Source organism: Oryx dammah, unplaced genomic scaffold, assembly GCF_014754425.2.
Source record: "Oryx dammah isolate SB20612 unplaced genomic scaffold, SCBI_Odam_1.1 HiC_scaffold_13, whole genome shotgun sequence".
NCBI lineage: Eukaryota > Metazoa > Chordata > Mammalia > Artiodactyla > Bovidae > Oryx > Oryx dammah.
Genome location: NW_024070197.1, coordinates 62,318,060 through 62,333,943, shown reverse-complemented (window position 1 = coordinate 62,333,943; position 15,884 = coordinate 62,318,060). Strand labels below are relative to the sequence as shown.

Here is a 15,884-nt window from a genome sequence, read left to right as displayed (position 1 = left end):
GCACAAACTGGAAAGGGCTTCACACAACAGGTGTTGCTGATGAACGTGGAGGACACTGCCCTGTGCCAGGGTAGATTTCCTAGCCCATTTGTGAGAGAAAGAAACGATGCCCCCAGGCCAGCTTCTCGGCACTCTAACCCACACTATCTTAGACCAGGGCAAGAGGAAAAAAAGACATTCACAGGCTTTGCATCCTTGAAGTTCTGATACTGAAGCTGGCTCCTGAAGACCTCAAAGCCTCAGTGTAGTAAACCCAAGCCACTTGGCCAACCAGCCAGTACGTATTAAACATCTACCATGTATCCTCTAACTTCTGCAACTACCAAATCTTTTAAGTTTCTGGCATATCCCGTTAACATTCTTCCACAACAACACTGAGTACATACCCTTTGCATCTGGGAATCCACCCGCCACATTCTCAAGGTCTGATCCCGTGACCACGTAACCAGCTGGTAGTCCTTGGACCCTGAAAATCACCAGATAAGAATCCTGATGTTTTCCTGGCTTCAACATCAAATTTGTTACAGGTTGAGATTCATTCATTCATTCGTCCATTTACCAAATATTTATGGAACACCTCCTATGTGCCAGGCACTGTTCTAAGTACTAGGACTACAATATGAATCAAGAGTCTGTCTTTACAGATCTCACATTCAAATGGTGGAAATAGACAAACATACAATAGCATGTCCGGTGGTGAGAGAGTTGTTAAAAAACACTGTGGGATAACTGGATAGAGACTGACAGGGGAACTATTTTTAGACAGGACTTCTTACAGGAAGTCACATTTGAGCAGAACCTTAAATGAAGTGAAATAAAAGCTGGCAAATTAGCAGGTGAAGAGTGATGCTAGAATTTAAGGTCTCACTGAACTTTCACCTCCACAAACGTTCTATCTTTTCTGTTTCAGAGGAGCTGGGAATGAATAGGCTGTCTGTAAAACATACTGCTTTAAATGCATCATGACATCTTACTGTTTAAAATAATTTTTTGGTAAATTGTTATTTACCAAATCTCTTGTATTTGTTAAAACATTTCTTTCTTTAGAATAGATGGGAATGGCTTCCCTGGTGGCACAAGTGGTAAAGAATCCACCCGCCAGTGCAGCAGATATAAGAGACGGGGGTTCGATCCCTGGGTTGGGAAGATTTTACGCATCTTGTAATAAAAGGAATAATCGATCTTTATTAGTCTTAACTGAATTTGTATTTCCATACAACAGGGCTAGTCAAAGGGAAATTACTCTAACAAGGTTCAAGGTGGTTTCTAAAAGAGCTTTATGAAAGATCAGGACATTTCAGGGTAATTCTGTAGTGTCCAGAATCTTCTTTATGGTTATCTTCAGAGAGTAAACAACCCAGAAATAATTTCATCTGACTCCCTCATTTTATGCATGGGGAAACAGAAGCAACAGAGAACAATGAGGGCCAAAAGTTCCTTCTCTGGGATCGGGGGAAGGGATGGTTAGGGAGTTTGGGATGGACATGTACACACTGCTATATTTAAGACGAATTTACCAACAACGACCGTATAGCACAGGGAATTCTGCTCAAATCCAGCCTGGATGGGGGAGGAGTTTAATGGAGCATAGATACTTGTATATGTATGGTTGAGTCCCTCTGCTGTCCACCTGAAACTGTCACACTTAGGTATACTTCAATACAAAAATAAAAGTTCACCAAAAAAAGTTCCTTCTCTTTGTCACTGCCTTCAGCCAAGCCTTCACTCAATGTTTTAATACATTCCTGGGCACAACAAGCAAGACAGCAAGTATTCTGAGCTACTGCCTGTCATAAGTCCCACCATCCAGCCCATGTTCATAGCAACAATTTTCTGACTCTACAGCCAGCCTCTTTTCTCTTTTGGGGGGCAAGCCACAGGCACGTGGGATCTTAGTTCCCTGACTAGGGATTGAACTTGCACCGCCTGCTTTGGAAGCACAGTCTTCTATGTTCTGGGGCACCAGGGAAGTCCCCTCCAGCCTCTTTTCATGTCTCTGATATTGAAGAAAAGTTATGCCTAATTCCTTTCTAAACCCAATTCGTCTACTTGGGCCTTTGGCCCTAGTCCCTCCCATTTTCAAAAGACCTTTGCTTTCCTATATACTCCCTTTTTTCGTCTTCTCCTTGCCTTCAAATCAAGAGGGAAGCAGCCTCCGCCCTTGCCTCTGAGGGCAACCTCATTCACAAAACCAGTTCCTGCTGCCTCTGTTTCTGCTGTCTGATAATCAGGCTTCCCTCCTCAATGTGCTTTTGGAACTGCTCTCTTAATGATCATATGGTTTCCTATTTATACCTCCTTACACAATTAAGCGCTTCTCTTATTCTGCATGGAGACCCTTCAGCAAAACCTGAAACCAATGACCTCCGCTTCCTTCACGAAGCATCCTTTTCCGTGGACCACAACACCCTGATTCTCTTCCTGCCTCTGAGAGGTCCTTCACCACAGTGAAAACCAACATCGAAGTCTGAGGTGGGCCAATAAAAAGTGACTAAGAGGACACGGCGGCAAAAATGAAACGGAACATCATTAGGTTGGGAAAGAAAGAAAACATAAGAATGCATGAAGGATGATTATATTAAGGTTCAAAAACAAATAAACCTAAACTATTTTTAGGGATGCAGCAATGGGTAGTAAAACTATAAACAAGATAACAGAAGTCATATTGTAAATGTTAGGACAGTGTTTACCTCTAGGGAAGGGAAAGAATTGTGATCAGGAAGTTTCTTGAGTTCTAGCAATGTTCTCTTTCTTGACCTTGGTGGTAGTTACTCAGATTTTCACTTTATAAACTGTACATATTTTATGTAATTTTGTACATGATGTATCTCACAATAAAAGGAGTTTAGAGAAAAAAAAAAAAACACCTATAACTTGTACTCAAAATTTCACTACTGGCTAGAACAGCCCTAATTTATACAATTCACCCTGCCAGCTCACAGATGACATAGACAACTGAAAATGGGCTGTTAAAATACTTTTGACTGCAATCCAAAACTATAGGCCAACCTCTGTCAGATCATGGGGAACCTTTGTCGTCCCTTTTCCGTGGCAAAGTGCAAGAGAATGTGTTGAAAACTGAAGTCAAGCATGGAAATTGATGGGATAGAGACCAAGCAGCCTCACGTTTCTAGAAGCAAGAGAGATTATAGAAATGAAGATGGGAAAATCAAGAGGATCATCAAAAGAGTCCTTTCAAAAACAATCCTGGAAGAGGCTCGTGAGGGTCACAAACAAGTTGGGATAAGATGTCTGGTCTAATCCCAGGTCCACTAAAGACCTCTCCTGGACTCTGGACAAGTCACACCACTCCACTGCCTGGGGCTTTCCTTCTGTGAAACAGAAAGGCCACGAAATTTACTTGTGGTCTGGAGAACATTTAGAGAGCGTGGCAGTAAGATCTCAAGACGAGGGAGGCTGCAGCTAAACTCACCAAGTGCCTCGGCAGAGGCAGACGAGAGTAACTGCCCACTGGCCGTTACTGCTTCTACCCAGAAGAGATTGCATCACTTCTGTCCATGTCTCAGGAGCCAAGCGGGTTACGTGGCCAAACCTGTCTTCAAGGGGATGGGAGGTGAAACAGCCCTCTGTGTTTGTGAAGAGAACTGGGAATATGTGGTGGGTGGTACTGATGATGACTTTGCATCTCCCTCATCAACACAGGGGGGAAGGTGCAAGAGCCAGGGTTTTCAGAGTGTCACGACCCTGGAGTTTTTCAGCTCTGGAAGTGACCCAACAGCAAAGCTACCAACCTCTTAGAAGCCCCTTCCAGGCAGGAGAGAGACTGCACAGAACACAAGAGAAGAAGATGGGCCTGGGGTGGAACCGCAGCCACACATCCTATCACCCATCTACAATAAGAGGCAGGGGAACGCTGACTCCCGCTCGAAGCCAGCCCTGTTTCCACATCTTCCCCTTCGATCATGCAGCCCACCCTGACGGGAGCTAGAGGAAACTGGCCAGCGGTCTCCCACCCACCTTCCTTCTGTTTCCTCCACTGGAACTCCAACACCACGTCATCGTGGCCCACGAAGGTATGGACTGGGGTGTTCAAGTCGAAGACATTCCACAAGAGCAGGCTGTTCTCCCTGCGCAGCTGGGGAACCATGACCGTCACCAACCCGTTGCTGAAAGGCTGCGGCGAGAAAGGGAAGAGCAGGCATCATTCCAGGGGGCATCCGCGGAGTCCTGAGTTACCCAGCTTGGAGTTCTCGCCTAACTTAAACAAATTAGATGATGGCAGCCAAAACCCACCTGGGGAACATTTTTCCAAATACCATAAGCTAATGTCTACTTTTCATTTGCTTTTCTTCTCTTTTCTTTCTTTACTGAAGGAAAGGACCACAGCAAGTAAAAGATAAAGTTAAGCCAAATAACTGGAGAAGAATGTTTCTTAATGTAAAATAAGCAAATGGCTCTGGAGGTTGCACCCTGGAACACACTGTTTCATAGCCTAGCTCCTCTCACAAGACCCCCTGAGAGTTACTGAATGCTTTCCTGGAGGGTACAAGGCACACTGCAGGTGACTCGGGACAGCAAACAGCCCCGCCTTGTGGAAATGCACCAGAAGCCCTCCATCCACGTGAAGCAGCACCTTCCCACGGCCCCCGAGACCACAGCTTTTCAAAAGAATTGAGTGTCCGTGGCGCGGTCGTGTCCAGCTCTTTGCGACCCCATGGACTGTAGCCCACCAGGCTCCTCTGTCCATGGAATTCTCCAGGCAAGAACACTGGAGTGGGTTGCCATTCCCTTCTCCAGGGGATCTTCCTGACCCAGGAATCGAACCCTGGTCTCTTGCGTTGCAGATGGATTCTTTGCCGTCAGAGCCACCAGGGAAACCCATTTCAAAGGAAAACCTTTCCATTTCAGGACTAACACATCCCACTTATCAACATCAATCTGTGCAGTAGCTAAGAGGCCCATTTGGTTGATATGCAGGCTCTGTTCTCTAAGGAATAAACCACAGCCACCTAAGGGCATACTTACCTTCGCCTGATCTCCTGGCAGCACTCTGAACTTTTCTGCTTATTTTTTTAAAGCAAACGTATTAATCCAGAGAAGTATTTCGATTCACAAGAACAACGTCTGACTTCTTCCCAAGTGCTCCGAGATGTGAAGGCCAGTTAATACCCCAATTACCTTCTGCACTCCATGACGCCCCAGGGAACAGCCTGATGTATAAAGGAACCTTTACTCACCCTTGGGCTCCCTTTCAAGTTGACACTGAAGGAAATATATCATCTCTGATCAGCAGCAGTCAATGTGGCAAAAAAGACGGAAGTTTGAAAAGAGCCTACCCACTATATTTGCACCATTTTATGGATTATACTTTTCATACGTGGCTTCTTTTCAAAGAGAAAGCATACTGTACTGGTAGTAAATGCCCCCGAACTGGACGCTGAAGAAGAGTGAAATTTATCACAATTTAAAAAAAAGAGCAAGGAATATTAAACACTATTCATAGTTGACACAGGAGGAAGTTATTACTCAAAAAACATCAAGTGGCTTGTCCAAGGCCACACAAATATTAAATGGCTCGTTGCAGCATTATTCACAAAAGCCAAGATATAGAAACAACCTACTGTCCGTCAACGGATAAAAACACAGAACGTACACAATGGAATATTACTCAGCCATGAGAAAGAAGGAAATCCTGCCATTTGTCACAGCACGGGTAGACCTTGAGGGCATTATGCTAAGGTAAGTGAGTCAGAGAGAGAAGGACAGATACTACATGGTATTATTTATGGGCAGAATCTAAAAAGCAGAACTCAGAGAGACGGAGAGTAGAATGGTGGTTACCAGGGGCTGGGAAGTGGAAGAAACGGGGAGATGCTGGTCAAAAGGTACAGACTTCTGGTTGTAAGATGAATGAGCTCTGGGGATCTAATGTACAGCGTGATGATTATGGTCAGTAACACCACATGGTATACTTGAGAGGTGCAAGAGAATATGACCTTAAATGTTCTTGCCACAGAAAAGAAAGGGTAATTATGTTAAGTGATGGAAGTGTTAATAAATGCTATAATGGTACAGCATGTATAGGAGTATAAATGCTATATTGCAGTATATTATAGCGGCATTATAGTGATAACTGTCTGGCAATACACAAATGTAACATGTCAACATGTTGCATAACTTGAACTTATATCATGTGATATGTCAATTATATCTCAATAAAGCTGGAAAAAAATTAAATGGGATTGCTGGGCCCTAAACCCAGATCTTCTGGATCTAAAGCCAGCGTTCCTTCCAGGACAATTCACTGACCTCCAGCCTCTCAGCCCTCCAGCTCACCCTCCTCTTCGCCCTTACTGACCACCTTTACTCTGCCCAGCACCCAGCCCAGCTAGTCTATCGCCGCTAGTACAGAGTCTCACCCAACGTTCCAAGGCAAAGTTTTAAACAGATAACAGCTTTTATGCCGTCATTACCATCTTTGTCCCACCCCTAAACCAAGTCAGAAGGAGAAAACCACCTCACAAAGAAAATAAGAGAAAATGCGGCTGGCCCCTCACGTGCAGAACACCGAGACAATATTTCCAAGCGAGAGGAAGGGCAGCTCACTCACGGTGTATCTGGCCTTCCAGACAGGCACCTGGCAAGGAAGAATGTTGAGGTATTTCCGAGGCTGGCGGTAATCCCAGAACTGGAAGAAAGCAGCAGGATAACTTGTGAAATAAAAGCCATTAAAAAACAAAAACAAACCTCAACTATTGAAGAAGCATAGCCTTTGAACTCCTTGCTTTCTGTCCTCTTAGACAGATTCAGCAGTGCATCTGAGTCAGCCCCCAGGGCCATGCTCCTGTGACAGAGATGCAAAGAAAACGCCCCTTTCCCACTTGGAAGCATTACAGGTGGAACACAGGCTTCACGAGGATCAGTCCTGGAGCCAGTCTGCCCGTCTGCCTATTAAACCCCCTTCCCAGGTGAAAGGTAAAAGCGACAACTTTTTCATCCTGCATCACATACCACTTAGAGGAATTTAACTATTGGGTTGGCAAAAAAAAAAAAGGTTTATTCAAGTTTTTCTATGACATCTTATGGAAAAACCTGAACAAAGTTTTAGGCCGACCCAGTACTAATGGGCTTCCCTGGTGGCTCAGATGGTAAAGATTCTGCCTGCAATGCAGGAGAGCCAGATTCAATCCCGGGGTTGGGAAGATCCCCTGGAGAAGGGAAAGGCAACCCACTGCAGTCTCCTTGCCTGGAGAATCCCATGGACAGAGGAGCCTGGCGGGCTGCAGTCTACGGGGTCGCAAAGAGGTGGACACGACTGAGTGACTAGCCCTACACTAACAGGAGCTGAAATGTAGTGGCCACTGACTGCTTGTAAGTTGAGGGAGCAAGAAGAGCTCCCTCGCGGCCATGTGAGAATGACATCTGAACAATATTATTTTGAATATGGGACTTAATTTTGGCAAAAAGGGTTGTCAGAAGAAAAACAAGAATTACCTCCTACCATCCCGTTCTAATCCCATCCTCTCCAACCCCCTTTTTGCCTTTTTGGCCTAGCTCTAACCCTCAACTCAACAGTTTTACTGTTTACAATCTACAAAGTGAAGTGACACTCATTCAATGGTATCTTGTTCCAGTAGACTCCTTAGAATGCACAACAAAAATAATAGAATTAAAAATTCATATAAATTAGAAACTAATAAACTGTCAGGTAAACTAAGTAAATGATTATGTAGGGAAAAAATGGCAGGCATTCAGCCTTAACAACAAAATACTAAAAACAGTGATTGATTATTACAAGCACTTCTAAATTGCTTCACTTTTTTATAATTATGTTATTTATATACATTCAGTAAAAACTCTTTCTACCAGGATATATGGAAAAAATCAAATAACTATGCCAAAAATCTCATTTAATTCATAAGCTAAAGGCAAATAGAAGGGGGAAACTTTGAAACAGTGACAGATTATTTCCCTGAGCTCCAAAATCACTGTGGACAGTGACTGCAGTCATGAAAATAAAAGACGCTTGCTCCTTGGAAGAAAAGCTATGACAAACCTAGACAGTGTATTAAAAAGCAGAAACATCACAAAAGTCTCTATAATCAAAGCTATGGTTTTTCCAGTAGTTATGTGTTGATGTGAGAGTTGGACTATAAAGAAAGCTGAGCACCAAGAATTGATGCTTTCGAACTGTGGTGTTGGAGAAGACTCTTGAGAGTCCCTTGGACTGCAAGGAGATCCAACCAGTCCATCCCAAAGGAAATCAACCCTTCTGAATATTCACTGGAAGGACTGATGCTGAAGCTGAAGCTCCAATACTTTGGCCATCTGATGCAAAGAGCCGACTCATTGGTAAAGACCCTGATGCTGGGATGAGATTGAGGGCAGGAGGAGAAGGGGGTGACAGAGGATGAGATGGTTGGATACCATCACTGACTCAATGGACATGAGTTTGAGCAAACTCCAGGAGATAGTGAAGGACAGGGAAGCCTGGCGTGCTGTAGTCCAAGGGTCGCAAAGAGTCAGTCGGACACAACTGAGTGACTGAACAAAAAGCCCACTAGTAAGGAACAAGGACTGTGTTTCACATGTGGAAAGTGGCCTGTTATCTGCTTTATACCCATGGCATCCCAGCCTCAAGGGCAATAAAGCTGTCAGTGAATACTGACAAATTTGGAGACCTCAAAGAAAGAGGGGAGTTGAATTGGATGGTTTCTGGTTCCTGAACTTGGGAAACAAGCCGATCAGGTTATGGGGACAAAAACTGAAGCCCAAAACAAACAAAGAGAAAAACTACTCTGGGCACATAAATGTAAATTACAAGTCCAGGGGATTTACAAACCTCCAAACGGAAGTTAACTTTTAAGGCTGAGTGTATGATTCTAGCTTTGCTAACCATACCAAAAAGCTGTATATGCCTGTGTAAATAAAGTGAAGAATTACATTGGTGAAGCGAATCACAAAATTGCTAAGCAAACATCTGCGGTCAAATCTTTGTCCTTCCAGGCAGAGACCTGACCACAAGGAGAAACTCCGCGCCCTGCATCCTTTTGAACAAGGGTGCAGATCACATTCCAAAGCCAGAGAAAAGAAACACTGCACTCTGAGAGAAACGGAGAATAACAGGCTTATTGACATATGTAAATCCTTGAGCACTTCCTGCAAGTTAGAGGAGCAGTCCCCAACCTTTTTGGCAACAAGGACTAGTTTCGGAGAAGACAACTTTTCCATGGACCTGGGGGTGGTGGTTTTGGAATGCTTCAAGTGCATTACATTTCTTGTGCACTGTATTATTACATTGGCTCCACCTCAGACCATCAGGCATTAGATCCCAGAGGCTGGGGACCCCTGAGTTAGAGAATCTCTAATAAAATAACTCCATCCCAGACTTGTGCAATGCGGATGACCAAAAACATCCTAACTTTTGCAGACATGATAATCATGTGTGAAAACTGCTGTTTTCCCACCCAGACTAATGGTCAACTTGGTAACTTTAATGACTGTGTGGCTTTTTCTCCTTTACTTGGCTATCTGTTGTGTTATTTTGATGAGCCAGTCCTTCAGAAATGGGACTTCCTGGCCGCATCTTGCAGAGTAAACTTCTAGTCCTTTCTAAATGTTTTTGTCTCTGACTTCCTTTCACAAACAGAAAGAAGATCCACCAAACAAACACAGGCACCAAGTCAGACATGTGCTACTTCATCACTCCCCTGGTCCACATCACCAGTGGACCTGCCCGGCTCCCCAGGAAGCACACGTGCCCTTGAAACACACGCCAGGCTAACCAGCGGCAGCTTTCCTTCTGAAGGAAATCCTCGAGGTCCCCTGATGCCCCCAGACACGCTCCCCACCCTGCCCCAGGGGCGCCGCTCCCCACCCTGCCCCAGGGGCGCCGCTCCCCACCCTGCCCCAGGGGCGCCGCTCACCTTGACGGAGTTGTCTTGACTGGAGGTAGCAAGGATGTGCTCGCTATCCGGGTGCCAGTCCAGGCCGTGGATCTTAGAGAGGTGCGCCGCGAGATACTCCACTGCTGTGCTGGGTTTCTGCAACAGGACCATCAGTCAGAGGTGGCACTTTACAAAGAGCTCAGCACGTCCACCTGAGCTGGTCACAGCCTATCCCAGTCTGCTGAGTGGGGATACAAATATACCCCCCGAGGAACTCCCTGCTGGTCCAGGGGTTAGGGCTCCACACCTCCACGGCAGGGAGGAGGGGTTCAAACCCGGGTCAGGGAACTAAGATCCCACCTGCAGCGCAGCACAGCCAAAAGAAACGTCTCTGTTCTTAAGAAACTCCATTTTGCTTTGTCTAAAACAAACACAAGACTTCGCCAGCTCTCCCTCACACATGATCAGAACACCAGCCTGTGAGTCTAATCTTCTGCTCCCAGCCCAGGCACAGCCTTAAAGAAGGCAGTGGGTGCGTCTCCCTTTTGGGACCACGGTCTGCAATTCCAGCTCCCCTTCTCACAATCACCCACAGAGTGGGACTGTGACATCCAAACAAATCCACCCCATTTCTGGGGTAAAACCATCAACCTTTTATCGTTTAATTGAAGTACAGTTGATGTACAATATCATACAATCACCTCAGATATGCAGATGACACCACCCTTATGGCAGAAAGTGAAGAGGAACTAAAAAGCCTCTTGATGAAAGTGAAAGAGGAGAATGAAAAAGTTGGCTTAAAGCTCAACATTCAGAAAATGAAGATCATGGCATCTGGTCCCATCACTTCATGGGAAATAGATGGGGAAACAGTGGAAACAGTGTCAGACTTTATTTTGGGGGGCTCCAAATCACTGCAGATGGTGACTGCAGCCATGAAATTAAAAGACGCTTACCCCTTGGTAGAAAAGTTATGACCAACCTAGATAGCATATTGAAAAGCAGAGACATTACTTTGCCAACAACAGTCCGTCTAGTCAAGGCTATGGTTTTTCCAGTGGTCATGTATAGATGTGAGAGTTGGACTGTGAACAAGGCTGAGGGCCAAAGAATTGATGCTTTTGAACTGCGGTGTTGGGGAGACTCCTGCGAGTCCCTTGGACTGCAAGGAGATCTAACCAGTCCATTCTGAAGCAGATCAGCCTTGGGTGTTCTTTGGAAGGAATGATGCTAAAGCTGAAGCTCCAGTACTTTGGCCACCTCATGCCAAGAGTTGACTCATTGGAAAAGACTCTGATGCTGGGAGGGATTGGGGGCAGGAGGAGAAGGGGACGACAGAGGATGAGATGGCTGGATGGCATCACTGACTCGATGGACGTGAGTCTGAGTGAACTCTGGGAGTTGGTGATGGACAGGGAGGCCTAGCGTGCTGCGATTCATGGGGTCGCAAAGAGTCGGACACGACTGAGCAACTGAACTGACTGACTTATACAAGTTACAGGTATACAATACAGTGATGCAAAATTTTTAAAGAATATAGTCCATTTTCAGCTGTTATAAGATATTGTAATAACACAGTATTATAGCTTATTTTATACATAACAGTTTGCATCTCCTAATTCCTGCCCCTAAATTGCCCCTCCCCCCTTCCCTCTCCCAGTGGTAACCACTAGCTTGTCATAGACAATAAACTCTATCTGAAAACCACCAAGCTTAAAGTAATCAAGTCCTAAGACTCCCAAAGAGAATGAGTACACATCACAAAAGAAAACAATACATGATTACCAAGTATATATAAAACAAATTCAGAAGGAAACTTCAGAAATATACATTAAAACATTAAAATTTTTTTTAAGCAATCAAATTAGGAGATACTTGGAAATAATATTCAACATAGTGAGGCAGCATTTGTCACTGCTGGTATACATATGAAATAGTACAATCTTTTCTAGGGAAAAAAAGTTTGACAATTTTCATCAAGATGCTTAAAATTTTTCCTTTCTTAAGGGACTATTCTAAATTCACAAAAAGTTTTAGGTACAGAAGATGTTCATCTTGTGCTATGTGGAACACCTAGGAAACCAGGAACATAATGAATGATAAGGGGGGAATTAATTAAATGTTAGAATCAATTACTGTACAGCTATCTGATACAATATCATGCAGCCACTAAAGTTATACTTAGAAAAAGCTTATCATAACAGAGAAAATGAATTTATTTTAATGTTAAATGAAAAAAGTATGCATAACTATGTGTAAGATATGATAAACCATGTTTTTAAAAGAGCACAAGAAAAGAAAATACCAAAACGTTAGCATGTGACTCTAGGCAATAGGACCACAGATGATTTTTATGTGCTCTTTTGTATTACTTCCTGTCATCAGCAATAGTCTATAAGGTTAAGAGTACAATCTCCAGAACCAGCCTCCCTGAGTTTAAATCCTGGCAACAAACTGTGCCTTAATTTACTCAGCTGCAGAATGGGGGTAATAATTGTAACCATTTTAAAGGCTATTTATAAACAAAAATGAATCAATACACGTAAAGTTCTTAGAACAATGCCTGTGCATAAGAAACACTAAGAAATAGCAGTGTTACTAAGCATTCATGAGTCTGAGTGAAAATCCAACATCACCACTGATACTGCACTTTTTAAAGAATATAGTCCATAGTCCTGTGATGCTTGCTGCCAACAGTCCTGCTTTGATACTAGAAAAGTGCCAGAGAAGTGAAATTACAACGAACAAGTTTTACAATCCATATGAACAGAAATCCTTGGTATTAATAGACCAAAAAAAAAAAAAAAGCTAAATCTCTTAAAACAAAATAGGTAACAGACTCGCTGAGGGAAGTCAGGGTTATGAGTGGACCAGAGAGAAGCCTATAAAGGAACAGCTCAGCAGTGCACGTTTACGAGATAAGGAACATAGCCACTGTTTTGGAAAACCGGTCCTGGATTCATGGCTAAATACCACATTGTTTATTTTGCCTATGGTTCTGAAAACAGTGTAAGGCAAATAAACATGCAGGTACTACAAATTAATCAAACATTTTATTTAAACTATTTTTTATATTCAAATATTAGTTTTGTTGTTGTTCAGTCGCTAAGTCGTATCTGACTCTTTGCGACTCCATGGACTGTAGCCAGGCTCCTCTGTCCAGGGGATTTCCCAGGCAAAAATCCTGGAGTGGGTTGCCATTTCCTCCTCCAGGGGATCTTCCTGACCCAGGGATCGAACCAGCATCTCCAGCATTACAGGCAGATTCTTTACCGCCGAGCCACCGGGGAAGCCCTTAAATGCTATACCAGCAACAAACATGAAAAAAGCTAATTGCCAACTGAAGAAATGAAGAGGGATGAAGCATGGCTGTTACCAGCCTGAAGTAGAGAGACAGACATAAAAGTGACGTAAAGAAGGTGCAGCATCCTTCTCCTTCTAGAATCACCTTGTCACTGAGGAGCCCCCCAAGGCGAGGGCTTTGACTAGCACACCACCTCCCCAGCGAGCCCTAGCACCCAACCCCGCAGCCTCCCCGTCTCTGCTTCACTCCCCTCTCCTCTCCCGTGATCTGACTTTATTCCCTGCTGGCAGGGGAAGGGAGCAGGGCAGCAAAACGCAACGCTGAGACAGGACGTTCAGCATCCCAGCTGGGACAGCCGCAGAACAAGTTTCGGGAAAACTGACAGTCGAGCCTCCCCACGAAGGCAGGAGCTCTAGCCTCCTGTTCCATAGAGCAGGAAGCTGAACCTACATCCCCAATCGTGTGCAAGTCAAGTCGACTGCCTTCTGCATCCTTACCCCGCCCTCCTGGAGTCACACAGGCAAGAGGCCCTCTCCCTGACACCAGCGTGGCCGGCTTGCCACAACAGCAGATGTCCGGGGCCCTTCAGCCCTTTCCTGCCTCTCAGGGCTGTGGGCTGCTGCAGGGAGATTACACGACCTGCAGGTCCTCTTTTGAGACTGACAGGACTTCTTTTTTAATTTTTGGCCACACCACTGTAGCCTGTGGGATCTTAGTTCCCTGACCAGGGACTAAACCTGTGTCCCCTGCAGTGGAAGCACAGAGTCTTAACCACTGGACTGCCAGGGAGGTCCCAACAGCTAAAAAAAAAAATGCTAAATCTCTTAAAACAAAATAGATAACAAGGGAAGTCAGGGTTATGAGTGGACCATAGAGAAGCCTATAAAGGAACAGCTCAGCAGTGCACGTTACGAGATAAGGAACATAGCCACTGTTTTGGAATTCATGGCTAAATACCACATTGTTTATTTTGCCTATGGTTCTGAAAACAGTCTAAGGCAAATAAATATGCATGTACTACAAATTATTCAAAAATTCTATTTAAACCATTTTTTATATTCAAATATTACTTTGGGAATATTTGGGCATACTGAGTACCCGGCGCAGTGATTCAGATTCTGGATGGTGTATGTTCTAAAACACTGGATTTTCCCTCTGCAATCTGGGGCAGGGATAAGAAGCCCGATGACCATTCTAGAATGGTGTCTTGTTCCCCAGGCTTGACCTCCTCAGTGATACAACCACTACTACCACCTTTATTCCAAAGACAAGGAAACTGAGGCTTGGAAAAGTTTGTGGTTCACCTGATATAATCAGGAAGTAGCAAAATGGGACTGTCGCTTAGGTCAGGCCAAGTTCATTTTCTTAACCTGTGATCATAATGCCTCACTCCCCTATGTTCCTCAACACCAATTTGGTCGGGAAGCAAATGTCATTTGGTACTAGGTTCTTAACATGGCAATTAACTATGCTGCCCAAGGTACCCTGGACAAGTCCTGCTGCTCACATCCTCTTGATACCCTCCTGGGGGAAAAAGAGATCACTTACCCGCTTATCCCATATCCGTACATCCCCGTCATGACTGGTGGCAAGGCAATTAGCGTTTTTCTTATTCCATTTGACCTGTGAGGCACCCGCTGCAAAGCAAAATCGGGGGAAGAAAGCTGCTGCCCTCAACGCCTTCGGAACAGAGTGGAGCTTATCCAGGGGAGCTGGATAATGAGTTCCGGATGAATAAGAACAGAACTCTTCAAGCTTCTATGACTGCACCAGCTCCACAGTGAGAGAGAAAATGAAGCCAAAAAAATAAATGAATTGACACATGGGAATAGGATCAGAGTCACCTAATTGAGGAAATAATCTCATGAGGGGAAAAAAAAAACTTCAGGCTACCTCTGAGTAGAATCAATAGGGAAATGTAGTTCCTTTTTTCCCACTTACTTTTATATATTCATTTTAAATTTTTATTTTTATTTTTTTGGCTATGCTGGGGGCTTTCCAGGTGTCGCTAGTGGTAAAGAACCCACCTCCCAATGCAGGAGACCTAAGAGATGTGGATTCAATCCCTGGGTCAGCAAGATCCCCCGGAGGAGGAAATGGCAAGCCATTCCAATTTTCTTGCCTGGAGAATCCCATGGACAGAAGAGCCTGGAGGGTTATGGTCCATAGGGTCGAAGAGAGTCAGACACAATTGAAGCGACTTAGCACAAGCTTCGGACAAGGCAATAGTGACCCACTCCAGTACTCTTGCCTGGAAAATCCCATGGACGGAGGAGCCTGGTAGGCTGCAGTCCATGGGGTGGCTGAGTCGGACACGACTGAGCGACTTCACTTTCACTTTTCACTTTCATGCACTGGAAAAGGAAATGGCAACCCACTCCAGTGTTCTTGCCTGGAGAATCCCAGGGACGGGGGAGCCTGGTGGGCTGCCGTCTATGGGGTCACGCAGAGTTGGACACAACTGAAGCGACTCAGCAGCAGCAGCAGCAGCACAAGCTCGGGTCTCCGTTGCTGCGTGGGCGTCTCAAGGCAGTGGCTTCCCTTACTGCAGAGCACAGGCGCTAGGACGCCCAGGCTCCAGGAGTTGTGGTACAGGGGCTACAGGGGCCCAGAAGTTGTGGCTCCTGAGCGCACAGGCTCAATAGTTGCAGTGCAAAGGCTTAGCTGCTCCATGACATACAGGATCTTCTCAGACCAGGGATCAAAGCTGTGTCTCCTGGGTTGGCAGGCAG

The 15,884-nt window shown here is 44.8% G+C and overlaps 1 protein-coding gene across 4 annotated transcripts in view; it reads right to left on the bottom strand.

The window, feature by feature from the left end:
- Window positions 1-15,884, bottom strand: part of WDR59 (WD repeat domain 59) — a 78,741-nt gene that overhangs the window by 35,658 nt on the left and 27,199 nt on the right. For all 4 annotated transcript variants that reach the window (XM_040253524.1, XM_040253525.1, XM_040253527.1 and 1 more), the window contains 5 exons: window positions 14,701-14,789; window positions 9,888-10,004; window positions 6,572-6,649; window positions 3,979-4,135; window positions 387-466 (listed from right to left, as the gene is read on the bottom strand). In XM_040253524.1, coding sequence (XP_040109458.1) covers window positions 387-466; window positions 3,979-4,135; window positions 6,572-6,649; window positions 9,888-10,004; window positions 14,701-14,789 — 521 coding nt within the window. The remainder of the gene's footprint in view (window positions 1-386; window positions 467-3,978; window positions 4,136-6,571; window positions 6,650-9,887; window positions 10,005-14,700; window positions 14,790-15,884) is intronic.